At 36.6% G+C, this 17200-nt stretch overlaps 1 protein-coding gene across 1 annotated transcript in view; it reads right to left on the minus strand.

Annotated features, from left to right (window-relative positions):
- Window positions 1-17200, minus strand: part of LOC111060895 (laminin subunit alpha-2-like) — a gene marked incomplete in the record, with an annotated part of 262801 nt that overhangs the window by 204424 nt on the left and 41177 nt on the right. Inside the window, 4 exon segments of the mRNA XM_039425289.1 lie at window positions 3939-4100; window positions 6689-6937; window positions 11221-11466; window positions 13377-13619. Coding sequence (XP_039281223.1) covers window positions 3939-4100; window positions 6689-6937; window positions 11221-11466; window positions 13377-13619 — 900 coding nt within the window.

The raw sequence follows: 17200 nt of genomic DNA on the forward strand, positions 1-17200 counted from the left end.
ACTTTCTCTATACATCTGAGTGCCTTCTTTTGAATCTTAAACACCCTGTCCATATTTTGTTGAGATGAATTACCCCATACTAAAATAGCATACCTAATATGAGATAGTATAAGTCCATGGTAAGCAGTTAACAGTAGTTTTTTATCATTCAGCCTAGCAAGCTGCCGCAGGACAAATACCCCAGATGATATCTTATTACATATCCTCTCAATGTAAGGATGCCATGTTAATTTCCTGTCCAATAAAATTCCCAAGAATGCTACTTTCTCTTCTTGGTCTAATTCATTTTCCTCTACAAACACATTTATTTCTCTATCCTCTACTGAATTATATTTACTTTTGAATTGTAGGAATTGACATTTCTTACTATTTATTGTTAATTGCCTTTGCTTCAAGAATTGGACAATTGACTGTACTCCAGTAAAAGCATTTATTTCTAGACTATCTAATAGGTACTCTCACTAGATTATAGTTCTATATTAACATATGGTATGGACATTTCAATATTATAATTTTAAGATATTGGAATAAGAAGAATATACATGCTAAAAGAACTTTAAACCCTTAAAAACCACCCTTAGAGTTAAAATATCGCCAAAAGATTTCTCAGTGCGCCTCTAAAGGGCCAACTGAACATACCTACCAAATTTGAACGTTTTTGGTCCGGTAGATTTTTAGTTCTGCGAGTGAGTGAGTCAGTCAGTCAGTGAGTGCCATTTCGCTTTCATATATATAGATATTGAATTATTTGATAATTATATTCATACAAATAAATAATATAATACAGCTAAATCAGTATAAATACAGCTAAATAATAATATAAATCAGCTGATGAATAGCGCACGTGGTGTGTAACCACGAATTGTATGTAACTCAAGCAAAGACCTTAAAGAGATATAGACCCACAATGCCTATGCCTTCCCAATGATAGCTCTTACTTGAAATTGAAGGCCGCCATTGGGGTATTTTAGCACGAGATATTATATAAATAATATTTGTGATACTATAGATCACAAAGGCATTGGTGGCATTGGTATGTAATAATCTTATGGGTTGCCCCCTCAATGGTGGATTTCAATTCCAAGTACGACACTAGCGCTGCATGTGAGTCTATGCATCTTTAAGGTTTTTGAACTCAAGTTAGTCTGTATACAGCTTGTGAGCAAGTTGAGTTTCATCAAAATGAACCATTAGAAATAATTGAATAACAAGTACTTGAACACTGATCTAGATTCAATAATAAAGTGAGAATACAAGCAATAGGTAAGGTGGAAAGTAATAGATGAGTCGCTACCAGCTAAAACTGCCTTCAAGAAAGCAGACGGGGCCACTCCGGCCACTAATGAGGGTAATGAAGCGGATTCAGAGGACAATAGAGTGTGATAGTCGAGTAAAAATGATAGGCCGGTAAAAAACCGTTCGTGTGTCCCCGGCCTTATGAAACACTTTTCTATTTTATTAGCTCAATCGTTGGATTGGTTGACAGCCTTCCATCCGAATCTGTCCATTGCTACTCTCTTCCATTGTATATAACTCATAGCCCCCAGATCCTTAGTCAATTGTCTCAGATACTGACGAAGGGGTATCTGAGAATTGTCTCAGATACTGACGGATAAAGGGGCCTCCCAAGACCCCTTTGTCCATCAACTGTACATTCCAGAATACTTGGCCGTGCAAAGGCTAAAAATAAACTTTCTACTGGTGATATTTTTCAAAGTTTTTCGATTTGTATATCATCAAGCTATCAAAATTAAATAGTTTTCTCAGGGAAACATTTTTTTCAATCATTACTTTTCGAGATATGAGCGCCTAAAGTTTACATTATTGGGACAGAACATTTCAAATTCGGTAAGAGATAAATCCATGAAATTTAGAGGATGAATTCTTCATGGTAATTTTGATTAAATGAAACAAAAATTTTCTGAAGATATAAATTTCTGAGAAAGTTATTCAATTTACTAAAAATGACCAAAAATAACTTTTAGTTGAGTTATTTTTGGGTAATTGAATAACTTTCTCAAAAATTGATATTTTCAAAAGATTTTTGTTTTATTCAATCAACAATACTGTGAAGAATTTATCCTCTGAATCTCATGGATTGAACTGAAGCGTTTATGGATATATGTTTATAAGTATTCTTTTTCTTATTTTTACCGAATTTGAAATGTTCTGTTCCAAAAATTTAAACTTTAGGCGCTCATATCTCAAAAAGTAATGATCGGGAAAAAATGTTTTACTGAGAAAACTTTTCCATTTTTATAGCTTGATGATATACATATCGAAAAACTTTGAAAAATATCACCAGTAGAAAGTTTATTTTTAGCCTTTGCACAGCCTTAAATGCCTTGTGTCCAATCCAAGAATGCCGTCTGTCTCTGAGAAAATGCAGAAGAGATCTCTTTTCCACCGCGCTTTGGAATACCTCCTCATTCGTGACTCTGTCAGTCCATTTTTTTAAGCATTCGCCTCAAACACCACATTTCATAAGCATTTAGAATCTTTTCCTCATCCTTACCAATAGTCCACGTATCAGACCCAAAGAAAGCTGTACTCCAGATGCAACTCTTTATTAGTCTCTGATGAAACACTATTTTTCATTAATCATTGTTTGATTTCAGTTTTGGATAGCTACGGCAATTTTTACGAGGGCAGGCTGAATTGAAAATAGAATCTATTACTAATTATCTAATCTACCAATTCTGTAGAAGGTAGAAACCATATCATATTTGTATAAATATATAAACTTTTTTTTCAATTCAATTCAATTTATTTGCCATATATACAAGATTTTTACAATTACAAATTCACATAATAAATATTATGATATAAATATATAAACGACTATAAACTGACCTTTCCCAAGTGGCCTTGTGAGTCATCGTCGGCACACAGACCATTTGATCCGATGATTTAGTTGTCACACATGACTCTTTTCTAACCACTTCTTTTTTTTTGCTTCGGTTTTGGATAGCAACCTACTGTTTTCATGAGTGAAGGCTTCATTACATATAAAAAAATCTGGTGTGGCGCACTCACACAATTTTCCTTGCCGTTATGAAAATTGATCACCTGACGCTAGTGTCCACACTCTGATCTGAGCCAGCTGGTGACAGGACAATAACGCTGGAGACACACGAGGTCTACTATCTCTCCATAGTAGATTTGGGCCAAGCCTGTTGTTCCTTCCTAATCATATTTATATGATTTGTGATTCTGTCCACGAATAAATAAATAGTGAATGATTTAATAGAATCAACAGTTGCCAACAGTTTGCAATTGAATAATCACATTTTCTCGAATTTAACGCTTATTTTCAATTTTAGGTGAAAATATTACTGAATATTAATTGTAGAGATTTTCATGCTCAATCTTTTCCACTTGAAATGTTTTGTTTAAATTATATCTGAAGCCTGATAATTGGGAATCTAAAATCAAACGTTGCATACATGGGGCGGAGCTCCTGGAATTTTTACAGATATGGGACTTGTGGCAGTTGATTAGAGCTTATCAATGACTATTTTATGTATAAATTTGATGGAAATCGTTGGAGCCGTTTTCGAGAAAATCGCGAAAACCCCTGTTTTTGACAACATTATCGCCATTTTAGCCGCCATCTTGAATTGCATTTGATCGAAATTGTTCGTGTCGGATCCTTATAGTGTAAGGACCTTAAGCTCCAAATTTCATGTCATTCCGTTAATTGGGAGATGAGATATCGTGTACACACACACACGCACAAACAGACCAATTCCCAAAAACCACTTTTTTGGACTCAGGAGACCTTGAACCGTATAGAAATTTGGAAATTGGGGTACCTTAATTTTTTTCGGAAAGCAATACTGCCCTTACCTTTGGTAATAGGGCAAGGAAAGTAATAATCATATATCACCAATTATCAATTCTATTCAATGCAGTAGACCATTTGTAGTTCAACCGACCTTTCCCAGATGTGCTTGTGAATCATCGTTGGCACACAGACCAGTTGATCCCATTAAGTGACAGTCACACTGGACACATGGCTTGGCCGCATCAGCACTCACTCCGCTCGGGCGAAACCAGCCCGGTTTACACTGCTCACAGTTTATGCCTGTTGTCTCGTCCTGTTCACAGAATAATAGATAAATTGAATAAATAATTCAATGGATGAATAAATGTGGCACAAGAATCAGAGCTACTGATCACAGTTTATGCCAGTTGATTCGTCCTGTTCATGTAAGAAATGAATAAATAAATAAATGAATCTGTATTTTTCTCAAATTTAGTTCAATATAATATTAATTTTCATAACTTAGTTTATCGATTTTTAATTTAGCGAATTGCGCCAGGCCCTCACAAACACAGGCTTAAGCCTACACGATAGTCTCTCACAGCGTAAGGCTATATATAAATGTACTGTAACTGTACTGTATTATTTGTAAATTGTGAGAATAAATTGATTTGATTTGAATAGGTGAATATATAAATAGATAAATAAAATTGTCACAAAAACCAGTCCGCCTTGAACAGCTCACAGTTTATGCCTGTAATCTCGTCGTCACCAGACCTGTAAAACTCTGACACCAGACCTGAGCCAGCCAGGTCACACGATATTATTATTATTATTATTATTATTATCTCGTCGTCCTGTTCACACCATGAACACTTTTAAAAACATATTCTGTACATTCAAATTTGAATTATTTCCAACAACATTAGATTGTCACTATCACTAAAACAAGAGTGGAAAGCCTGGTAAAATATATGGTTTCTTCAGGGCAGTTAGTGGAGAACACATCAGGTTGGCTGCACTGTGTCTAGTGCAAAACTGGTGGCGAGAGAAACAGAGCGCATGCTCAGTTTCTAATCCACCCTCACGTCGTTGCAATAGCAACAATTATTTTCCCATGATTTTACCATCTATACACACCTAATTTTCTGGTATTATCATTGAAAAAAATGATAACCATGTACAATAATCTCACATTTGAATCTACAGCTGATAAATACTGATACTGATAAATTCGACCATTTGAAATAATGATTTTATTCATAAGAAAAACTCATAATACAATTTTTGTAATAATACAATACACAAATAAACAATTAAAAGTTAATATTAATGAATCCTTCTGATTAAATTACACATATGCAAAGCTTTAAAGCTTGACCGCATATGGGAGTATCTACAAAGAAAAATAATCCTTTTGATAACGGATCATTACCAATTAGAAAAAAATGTAATAATAAAAATAAAAGATGACACATTCACTTAATTTTTTCACTACCAGCTTTTAAAAACATCAATTGTTGAATTTCCTGCAAAAAATGGAAAATTCAGTGAAAAACTGGTTGAAAATTGGAGGAAATCCATTATATCACATTTTTAAGTGTTTGCATCGGTTGATGTCAAAACTTACATTTTTGTTACTATTGTCTGTGTAAACCTTAAGGTGCGTACAGATTTACGCGCCGCGAACATGAGCAATTCACTTTTAATCAGCTGATGCCAAGCTTTTTATATCTGTATCTTACCATTTCTGTAAAAAACAGATATAATCAGCTGATTATAATTGCTATTATACATGAATTGCTCATGTTCGCGGCGCGTATATCTGTACTCACCTTTAGATCAACATTGATTTTATGGAGTACAGTGCTGCCAGATATTTACCGAATCCAGAGAGCCTGTGAGCTAATTGTTTGAGAGAAATATAAAAAGAGAGAATAGACCTTTTTGATAGAATCAGCATGAAAACGGCAACAGTGCCATGCCATTGTTTTATTAAAATTTGGAATATCATTTGCCATAATGGGGCTGCAATCTGAGGTTAGCACGGACTTTAGATCTTCATTTGTAGATCTTTTTTATTGCAGATGATGCACACATGAGCTTTAAGCTTGTCTGAGGGTGATGGGAAGTGTCAGAGTGATTTGATGAGATGATCAAACATCCATGCCAACCAGGGTATTCGAACCAATCTTTATACAGAGTGTCACAGAATAACGGGAACTTTTAAAAACGCCATAAAACATTAATGGGAAGGGCAAAAACGATTTTATTCAAACTAATGTAAAGTTCAAGACTTGCCATTTGAGAATTATTAATAACATCTATCACTTTTTGACAATTACTTCTTCAAGATGGCTTCCTCCAGCACGAATACACTCTTGAAATCTATGTTGAGATTCCTGCAACATTTCAGCTGGGATATTGTTAATTTCATTTTGAATTGTCTGTTATGATTCAACCACAGTTATTGGTCAAGTTGTGAAAACGTTTGATTTGAGATAGCTCCACAAACAGAAAATAGCAGGTGGACAGATTTGGCGATTCATGGGACCAGGAAACGCAGATCGATGAGGAATAGTCAACACAGATTTCAAGAGTGTATTCGTTCAGGAGGAAGCCATCTTGAAGAAGTGATTGTCAAAAAGTGATAGATGTTATTAATAATTCTCAAATGACAAGTCTTTAACTTTACTTTAGTTTGAATAAAATCATTTTTGGCCTTCCCATTAATGTTTTATGGCGTTCTTAAAAGTTCCCGTTATTCTGTGTCACTCTGTATAATGGATTATTCTTCTAACCATAATCCAAAATATGGGTGAACATCCTTGGTTCCATGTGAAGATTGTAGAAATTGAATTAGGTGGGAATATTGTCAAAATTAAACTTACCAAAAATCAACTAATACCTAACTAGACTCACCGTGCAGTTGTCACACACACCACCACCCCTGAACACGCCCTCCACATTCACACTGAGCCTCGCTTGAGCCACTTGCTCGTCGTAGTGACAACTGGAGGCGTGGCCATGACACTGACACGGCTCGCAAGCCACGCCCCCAGCCCCACCTCCAGCCACGCCCCCTCGCAGCCACGGCGTCTGATTGGCCAGCGGACAGCAGCGGTCGCACTGGGCACCGCATGTGTTGTGCAAGCAGTCGCATTGGGTTTCCTGCAAACAATGGAAAATTCAGTGAAAAACTGGTGGAAAATTGGAGTTAATTCATTAAAATATCACTTTTTTATGAATTGACATTGGTTGATTGGAAATATCGAGAGTGTAGAGGGATTAAACTGCGCTCATAACGTGTTGTGCAAACAGTGGCATTGGGTTTCCTGCAAACAATGGAAAATTCAGTGAAAAACTGGTGGAAAATTAGAGGAAATTAATTAGAATATCACATTTTTAAGTGTTGGTATTGGTTGATTGCAAAAATCAAGAGTGTACAGGGATTAAACTTCGTGCCTAAGGTGTTGTGCAAGCAGTCGCATTGGGTTTCCTGCGAACAAAAGAAAATTCAGTGAAAAACTGGTGGAAAATTGGAGGAAATTCATTAAAATATCACATTTTAAGTGTTTGCATCGGTTGATTGCAAAAATCAAGAGTGTACAGGGATTAAACTTCGTGCCTAACGTGATGTGCAAACAGTTGCATTGGGAGAAAGAAATTATGATAAAAACTGTTGGAAAACTTTTGGAAATTGATTAAAATTCATCAGAATATCACTTTTTTCAAGTGATATCCATTTTAGTGTGTTGGCATAGGGTGAATGTAAAAAATTGATGATAAACAGGGATTGCACTGGGCACTGCATGTTTTATGGAATCACACAGCTATATTGAGTTTCATGCAAACAAAAATTCAATTCAATCCAATTCATTCTTTATTGTGATAAGCATTTTACACAAAAACATGGACATTGTCAGGTACATCATATCATCTGGAATGTTTGCACTCAGGCAGATTTCAAGATTAAGTACTGGGAACACTATCTTAACATGTACAGTATATCATGCCCTCATAATGTCGCATATTCGGTTTGCAACAGGGGGCTCCAGTCTCAAAACTTTAGATAGAATCTTTAGAATGCAAAAGAGAGCTGTGAGAGCGATAAAAGGTACTAAGCCATTAGAGTCCCGCAGAGAGTATTTCAAAGATCTAGGACTTCTAACTATGCCTGCACTGTACATTTTCGAAGTGATTATGTATATAAGAGATAAAAAAATTATAAGAAACTGTGACATACATAATTATGACACTAGAAATAAGAGTAAATTTTCTGCACAATACCACAGGACAGCTCAGTATGAAAATAAGCCTTCTTATATGGGTATAAAATTTATAAGTAAACTGCCGTCAACTTTGAGAGAAAATGGAAATAAGGAAATTTTCAAAAATATTTAGCAAACGGGGTTTATTACAGTATTCAAGAATTTATGGATGGAGAATGAGGCTTTTGGGAGGATTAAATTGTAATGTACATTGTGGAATGTGATGTATATAATATAAGTTATGTTTATATGTATTCTTATATTTTTTGACAAATAGTCCTTGACGATTTCCTATACTCTTCAAAGAGTCTCCAGGAAGAAAATTTACCGTAATCAAAATCAAATCAAATGCATAAGAGCAAATATCACAAAACAATCACAGTCTAAAAAAATGATTATAAATGTAAAAGTGTGATAACACTGAATGCATTTAAGTGCAATTAAAATTAAGCATGAGTAAACAAATACAATTTGAAAAGTTCCATTGAAGATGTTGTGACTTGCATGTAGCTGCTCACACTGAACGCACCAGCAAGTGCAAGCGTTCAGTGTGAGTGTTCCTATTGCTATATCCAGGTTTTAATAACAATACTGAGGGTGAAGCCCACATAAGCTCTAAAACTTGTGAGTAGGCACGTTCAGTTTCTATAGCGTGGTCATGATACTACCAATGTGGTCATTTACAACATAGTCTGTACTGAATATTTGTAGTAATTTGACGACGTTCAACTGTTTGCTTGTGTAATAATGGGTACACTGTGTTGAATGGATTGAATATATATCTATCTAAAATAACTTTTGACTTGGGATAGACATGCATGAGCAGTAGAGAAATCATACAGCGGGAGGGATACAGAGGCGCGATGTTACCGTTCTGAAGCGGCCAGCGTTCTCCAACTTTTAGTGACTGTTCATGTGCTCATGCTACATATGCGAAGTTTCCTGTCTGGAAGCAGTCAGACGACTGACAAATTGGCAACTGCGCTTCTACCTATGTCTCTATTAATCACTGTAATTGGCTGATCCCCTCCATTTCTCTGCGCCACATATTCCTCCAAGTCAGAAGTAATTTTGTACGGACTATAATGAATCAATTGGTTTTCTTTTTGGCAATAAAATGAATTTGAATTTTGAATATTCAGATGAGGTGGCTCAAGCGGTCACCCTTCCAATGGGAGTAGCAAGCGCATGATTCTTAACTTATCTAAACGATAGCTTAATATAGTGAGGTCCACGTTATAATGACAGTATTTGATCAACTTTGGTTTTGCTATCCTTGTCAATCATTCGACAAAGCCGGTGGTACTATCCTTTTCTAGGTCCACAACGATGTCAATTATGTTTTTGACAGTGTAGAAATATAATGAATTAATGCAGATAATCGGCATCCCTATTCTTCTATCTTTATCCACTGTCATTATAACGTGGACCTCACTATAGCGCCACCACTCAGTCAAACAGCTCCTCTGTGGTTGCGCAGAGAAAAACCTGCGCCTGCGCATTACGGTGCTGTGTTAGGATCAGATCCTTGTTACACATAACCTCTACTTCTACAAGTAGACCTACAAAACATTGGACAAAATTTGATTGGACCAACTAAAACCTACCTCAGGATAAAAATTAGATAGTGGAAACAGAGAATATCGAATTATACATTAATAGATATAATATAATTTTCAACTATGAATGATTGGGAAATGAGCAACAGGCTTTAAGCCCAAAACTGTCCTTTCCCGAATTTGGATAGATACATTGATTGTAAAAAAATAGGTTATGTTTATCACTTTCTAAGTTTTGACCAATTTTAATCCAAAATATAATTACAAAGTAGAAACATGGTTTTCCTTCCTTCTTCTGTGATTGAATGTAACATTCAATACATGTTACCTACATTTTATACTCTGAGTAAATAGAATATGAAAAGCAGAAATAGAATAGGCTACCTACACCATAATATAACGCCTGACGCCTGAAACTATGATAGTATCATAGTTACTATGTTGCGTTCGATCTACTGATTCACCACTTTTTGATAGGTAGGATCTAAATGTGTTTCTATAAAATGTATACATGCATAAAATCAGTAAAATTAAACATTTCATCTTCTACTACAGTCTACAAAGGCGATTGAGTTAATCTTGAGCGTGCTTGTCTGCTTGTACTGCAGCTTGAGCCGAACAGTGAACAGCTGATCACTGAAAACTTTATGACAGGTGATGGAGTGACCTTGAGTGATCAGACACTGACTACCGCGAGATTTAAAATTACCGGTTTCCCGTGAAACAGAAAATTAATGGAGAAATATGAGGGAAAGAGGAGGGAGAAATTAAAGAAGAATTGAATTGAATAATTACCTTTATTGAGAATAAAGTTACTTCATCTCTAGGTCATCTTTGCCACACGACCCTTGAGAAGAAGGAGAAGAAGAAAGATGTATTGAGAGGGAAGGAGACAGATTAAGATAATAATATTATGAGAGGAAGAAGAAGATGAATGATGGAGTGTGAAGAAATTGAAGAAGGTATAGGTGGAGGTGAACGACAAGAAGATAAAGAAGAGGAAAAAGATGAATAGGAAGGAGAAGAAGAGAATGGAGAATTATGATAGGAAGAAAAAGAACGGTGTAGTTTGAGGGGAGGAGAACAAGGAGAAGCAGAGAAAGAGGAGAGTGTGGCGAAGAAGGAGAAGTAGAAGAAGAACAAAGGAAAAGAGGTGTAAAAAACCGAAAGACCAAGAAAAACATGAACAAGAACAAGCAAAAGAAGAGAAGAAGAATGAGGAAGAGAAGAAGAGAAGAAGGTAAAAAAGGAGTAGACAGGTTGAAGAAGAGTAGAAGTAGAAGAAGTGGCAGAAAGGGGGAAGAGAAGGAGAAGAATGGTACAAGATAAGAATAGAAAGTAAAATTAGATAAAAGAGGTAGAAGAAGGAGGAGAGGATGATGAAGATAAGGACAAGAGGAAGAGGACAGGGAGAAGGAGAAGAAAAAAGAGAAGGAAGGGAATGAAGAAGAAGACAGTGAGGAGAAGAAGTAGGACAAGGAAGTGAGATGAAGATGGAGAAGAACAAGAACAAAAATAACAACTACATATTATGATGGCAATTGAACTGCTTGAGTATAGGATAAGGAACAGGAGGAGTGGAAGAAAGACGCAAAAAAGAAGAAGAAGACGACAAATTGCTCACCTCAGTAATTTCGTTGTATTTACACTTGGTGGCATGCCCGTGACATATACACTGTCCGCTGACAATGATGTCCCTGATCGAGTAGAACAGCTTGCGTGCCAAACTTGGGTCACGGTGAGTGCGTGACATGAACTCGGCACTGGCACGCAGCTTCTGCAGCCGTAGGCGAACGTAGCGAGCTCGCGTCAGCTCGTCCAACTCGCTTGCGTTGACGCGCGGTCGACCGCTCACTAGGTTGGTGTGAATCTGCCGACAAAAAACACAAAATTAATCGGTAATCAGCTGATAATCAGCCAATTGGAGAGCTTCCTGCCCTGCCGACATGTATGAAAAACGCCTCATGTGGCTTGGCCGTTATACTGTTCAAGTTCTAGACTTTAAACAGCTGGAGTCAGAAATTGGCTTTCCGAAACGTAGTCGTAGTCCATCCAAGTTTAAATCAAAATATCGGGGACCGAGCTTCGCTCTGGAGTACAAAAGCATAAAAAATTTATTACGAAAGAAGAAATTATCATAACATTCATAGAGAGATGTTCTATCTAATCACAGAAAATTGAGATTAGTTCCCAGAGGAATGCAAAAATTTCCCTCACAAAGGCCCAGTTGCACAATAGCCGGTTAAATTCTAATCCTGATTAACTTCAAGTGAACCAAATCAGAGAAGACCATTTCAAAAAGATGAATCTACTGGAATAATTAATCAGGATTGAAACTAACCCGGCTTTTTTGCAACCGGCACTAAGTACCTGATTGAATGATTACAAACGTTCAACAGCTGATTCATAATTTTGACATACAGTAGTCCCACACACGAACTCGTTCACTCACTTCCATCACCAACAGACGACGAAATAATTATTATCAGCTGTTTTTCCAAGGATGAATAATACCTATCCTTTTAATGCCCTTCGGCTAGTTTTCCCAGGGATGAGACCTAGTGCAATCGAATCTTTATATTATAAACCTACTATGTTCTGAATTTCATGAGAATCGTTAGAGCCGTTTTCGAGATCCGGTGAAATACAAACATATAAACATCCAAACATCTGAATATATTAACTGAAGTTGCTCGTTTAATAGTATAGGATTTCGAGAAACTACAAAATTGAACACAAAACAAAATAAAGAGAAAGTTTCAGATATTTTGAATTATTCAAGAATGTTTGAATGTTGAATTTGAAGTTGAATTTTGAATGTTTCATTTCGTCAAGAGAAGACGTTTCCAATTATTATAGAAATGAGAAAATAAAGATTATCATAAAAACTGTGTCTACGCCCCGTTTCGGAAAGTCAATTTTCTGACTAGCTGTTTTTAGAACTTGGCTAAATCCCGAGCACGGAATCGGCTCAAAGTCTAAAGAAATGACTCAAGATTTCAGTTTGTCAAGTTCCTAGAATTTCCGGATTTGTCATGTGTCCAGTATGAGTTAAATTTACAATTCATCAAGTTCAGTTCTCAGTTTGTAAAGTTCCCATTTTCTCAAGTTTTCAGCTCGTCTAGTTTGATCCACAACATCCAAAATCAAAATATTGATGACAATAACTCATTTTATAATCTTCTCACTTTTCAGTACTTCAAGATATCAGTAGAACCTGGTTTTCATTGGTAGAGTTAGTGGTAGAGTTGCCTGGGCAAGTACTAAGTATCTTGTGAACTCTCCCAATGAAAACGTTCATGGTAGAGTTCAATCTCTACCATGTTTGTCTCAATCAAAAACTAGTCTTTAGTGGAGTAGAGTGGGATAGTACTCTACCACTTGCCTTCCCCCACCACGGCTTCTCACTCTACTCTACCACTACTATGCTGATGAAAACAGTCTCGAGCTAGTAGAGTAGAGTCGTGCCGTAGGCTATCAAGTTTAAGAAGTATTGTTATTTATTAAATTGTATTAATGAATCAATAAATGTTTAAGTGTTTATTAAAAAGTATTGACATTTTAAGGTTAGTTCTGTTCACTAGACAACACACCTACAATTCTCAATTATTGTAATGAAAACAGCTACTCGACCAAATAAGTAGAGTAGAGTTAGCTCGGTAGAGTTAGTATGCCAGTTACTCGACCACTAACTCTACTAGTGAAAACCAGGCTTTAGTGGATTTTGTCAAGATTTCAGTACATCATGGTCTCAAGAGGAAAATATCGTTCACAACTCACCTCTCCACCCTCCAAGGGCTTAATTTTGGAATAGTAGCTGGTGCAGACGACCTCCGAGTCAGTCTTGTAGGTGGGGTGGGGTGGCGCCGGTCTCACCCCGTACGTCTGCCAACACTCGTCGTCGCTGATTGCAAAATAATGCCAGGGGTGCCAACTTTCTCCGTCACGGCTCTTCTCCAGGATCCAGTTGCCGGGGCGCGGGGAGACGCCCGATTTCACTATCACGTCCGAGATTTGGTACTCCTGCAAAAAATAATAATTCAAATATATTTATTTATTCATTTAATCATTCAGAATTCCACAACTTACAGAAAAGTATCACAGGCTTATAAGCCCAAAACAGTACCAATTCTAATTTATATAAAATATAAATCATAATGAGAAAAAATTGTAAAAATTGGCAGTCTATCCAAGACTGTCTTCTTAAATTACCTATAGAAAATAAATATACTTAACTATACTATACTATAACTATAGAATAAATTGGAAGTTGCAGTTTGTTTCAATTGCTGAATACCCTGATGTCAATATTTGCAGTAGCAAAAGTCTTCAGGGTGATAAATTACAGCAATTAATTGGGATTTTCGTTAAATTAATAATAACTAGTAGTTCTGTGAACAGTAGACCTCACGCAGTATTCTCATCCACAAGTACCTGATAAAACTATAGACCTTATGGGAATACAGTAATAGACTGGCTTCTCCACACATCTGTGTAATCACTTGTCAGCTGATTTATGATGAATAATTCTATAGTCTGATTTTTACTTTCCTTGCCCTATTAACATAGGTAAGGAAAGTATGGCTTTCCGAAAAAAATTAAGATACCCCAATTTCTAAATTTCTATACGTTTCAAGGTCCCCTGAGTCCAAAAAAGTGGTTTTTGGGTATTGGTCTGTATGTGTGTGTGTGTGTATGATGAATGTATGTGCGTCTGTGTACACAATATATCTCATCTCCCAATTAACGGAATGACTTGAAATTTGAAACATAAGGTCTTCACAATATAAGGATCCGACACGAACAATAAATTTCGATCAAATGCAAATCAAGATGGCGGCTAAAATGGCGAAAATGTTGTCAAAAACAGGCGTTTTCGCGATTTTCTCGAAAACGGCTCCAACGATTTTGATTAAAGTTATAATTGAAATAGTCATCGATAAGCTCTATCAACTGCCACAAGTCCTATATCTGTAAAAATTTCAGGAGCTCCGCCCCATCTATGCAAAGTTTGATTTTAGATTCTCAATTATCAGGCTACAGAAACAATTTAAACAAAAAAAATTGAGTGGAAAAGATTGAGCATGAGAATCTCTGCAATTAATGTTCAGTAATATTTTCACCTAAAATCAAAAATAAGCTTGAAATTCGAGAAAATGTGATTATCCAATAATTGCAAACTGTTGGCAACTGTTGATTCTATTAAATGATTCACTATGAAGAGATAGCAGACCTCGCGTGTCTCCAGCGTTATAGCCCTGTCACCAGCTGGCTCAAATCTTTGAATAATAGACTTGAGATGCGCGGGAACACTAGCGTCAGGTGATCAATTTTCATAACGGCAAGGAAAGATGTATGAGTGCGCCACACCAGATTTTTACTCTAATATTGGCGTATGAAGGAGGCTCCTTTTTCCTTCTATATTATCCTTGAAATGCAAAATTTCCAAAAACCTTGTTATATATATATCGACGAGCAATTAAAAAAGGAACATACCTGTCAAATTTCATGAAAATCTATTACCGCGTTTCGCCGTAAATGCGCAACATATAAACATTCAAACATTTAAACAATCATACATTTAAACATTAAGAGAAATGCCAAACCGTCGACTTGAATCTTAGACCTCACTTTGCTCGGTCAATTATTCTATCCAAAAATATTTTCTCCGGACGTGGAGAATTGCCTGCCCTACAACTCAGGATTGGTATTCCTGTGAAGAGCAATGAAAGGAAAAATAATATCAATCATAATGTGAGAAAGATATACAGATTTGCAAAGACAAAGGCTCAACTCACACTTACGCGACTCAAGTCGAGAAGAGACTGCGACTCTAGTCTCTTCTCGACGCAGCATGTGATTTCAAATGGTGACACTCAGACCAGTCAATTCTAGCATAGAGAAACAACAGCTTAAGTAGATATCCCATAGTATACGGTGTTTATGTCGCAGCTTTTACTGTTATCTCAAGTCGATCACTATCGATTATTGTAGATTTTTGACCGAGCGAAGTGAGGTCTAAGATTCAAGTCGACGGTTTGGCATTTCTGTCAATGTTTAAATGTTTATATGTTGCGCATTTACGGCGAAACGCGGTAATAGATTTTCATGAAATTAGACAGGTATGTTTCTTTTTTAATTGCGCGTCGACGTGTATACAAGGTTTTTGGAAATTTTGCATCTCAAGGATAATATAAAAGGAAAAATCTGGTGTGGCGCACTCACACAACTTTCCTTGCCGTTATGAAAATTGATAACCTGACGCTAGTGTTCACGAGCATCTCAAGTCTACTGATTCTAACATATGAGCCAGCTGGTGACAGGACAATAGCGCTGCAAACACACGAAGTCTGCTATCTCTTCATAGTGAATGATTTAATAGAATCAACAGTTGCCAAAAGTTTGCAATTGAATAATCTTATTTTCTCGAATTTCGAGCTTATTTTCAATTTTAGGTGAAAATGTTACTGGACATTAATTGTAGAGATTTTTATGCTCAATCTTTTCCACTTAAATTTTTCTGTTCAAATTGTATCTGAAGCCTGATAATTGAGAATCTAAAATCAAACTTTGCATAGAAAGGGCGGTGCTCCTGAAATTTTTACAGATATGGAACTTGTGGCAGTTGATAGAGCTTATCAATGACTTTTGAAAGTATGAATTTGATCAAAATCGTTGGAGCTGTTTTCGAGAAAATCGCAAAAAACCCTGTTTTTGACAACATTTTCGCCATTTCAGCCGCCATCTTGAATTGCATTTGATCGAAATTGTTCGTGTCGGATCCTTATAGTGTAAGGACCTTAAGTTCCAAATTTCAGGTCATTCCGGTCATCAGGTACTTGTGGATGAGAATACTGCGTGAGGTCTACTGTTCACAGAACTACTAGTTACTGTTTTGGCCGGGTGAGAGTGCATGACCGGCACAATATGAGAGACTACCAGCGTCACACAGCTTTTTGGGAAAGAAATACGCGGACTATCGGCTTGAGATAACAGTAAAAGTTGCGACATAAACGCCCTGTACCATTGGATATCTACTTAAGCATTGGATATCTACTTAAGCTATAGTTTCTACTTAAGCTCTATGATTCTAGTCTCCGCGACCTCACGACTGTGAGACTGAGTCGAGCGTCGTTCCAGGTCTCGACAACCCCGCAAATCAAACTTTTAATCCAGCCAATGTCATTGGAAAATCAGAGGCAGTTGCAAATCCATAAACTTACCACTCACACCTGCTTACATGAATAGATAATGGAATGCCCACGCCGGTTCTTGGATAATTTATGAACGCAACAAACCCAATTTATTGCCGTTGGCTGCTACTGGAATTAGAATTCCAATTCATGACTGTTTTCGAAGCAAGGTGTTCGAAACGCTATTAGAGTCTGACTCTTTAAAATACATCAGCCTACATGTGGAAGATTTTCTCTCTCAGATTCAACGATAACCGTCTGCTCGGTTGCATAAAAGCATGTTGAATTTTAACCGTGATTAAGTGTCGCAGGAACCAATCAGAGGAGCGTTTTTAAAGTCTGACTCTTTAAAATACATCAGCCTACATGTGGAAGATTTTCTCTCTTAAGGTGCGTACAGATATACGCGTC

Source organism: Nilaparvata lugens, chromosome 3 (assembly GCF_014356525.2).
Source record: "Nilaparvata lugens isolate BPH chromosome 3, ASM1435652v1, whole genome shotgun sequence".
NCBI lineage: Eukaryota > Metazoa > Arthropoda > Insecta > Hemiptera > Delphacidae > Nilaparvata > Nilaparvata lugens.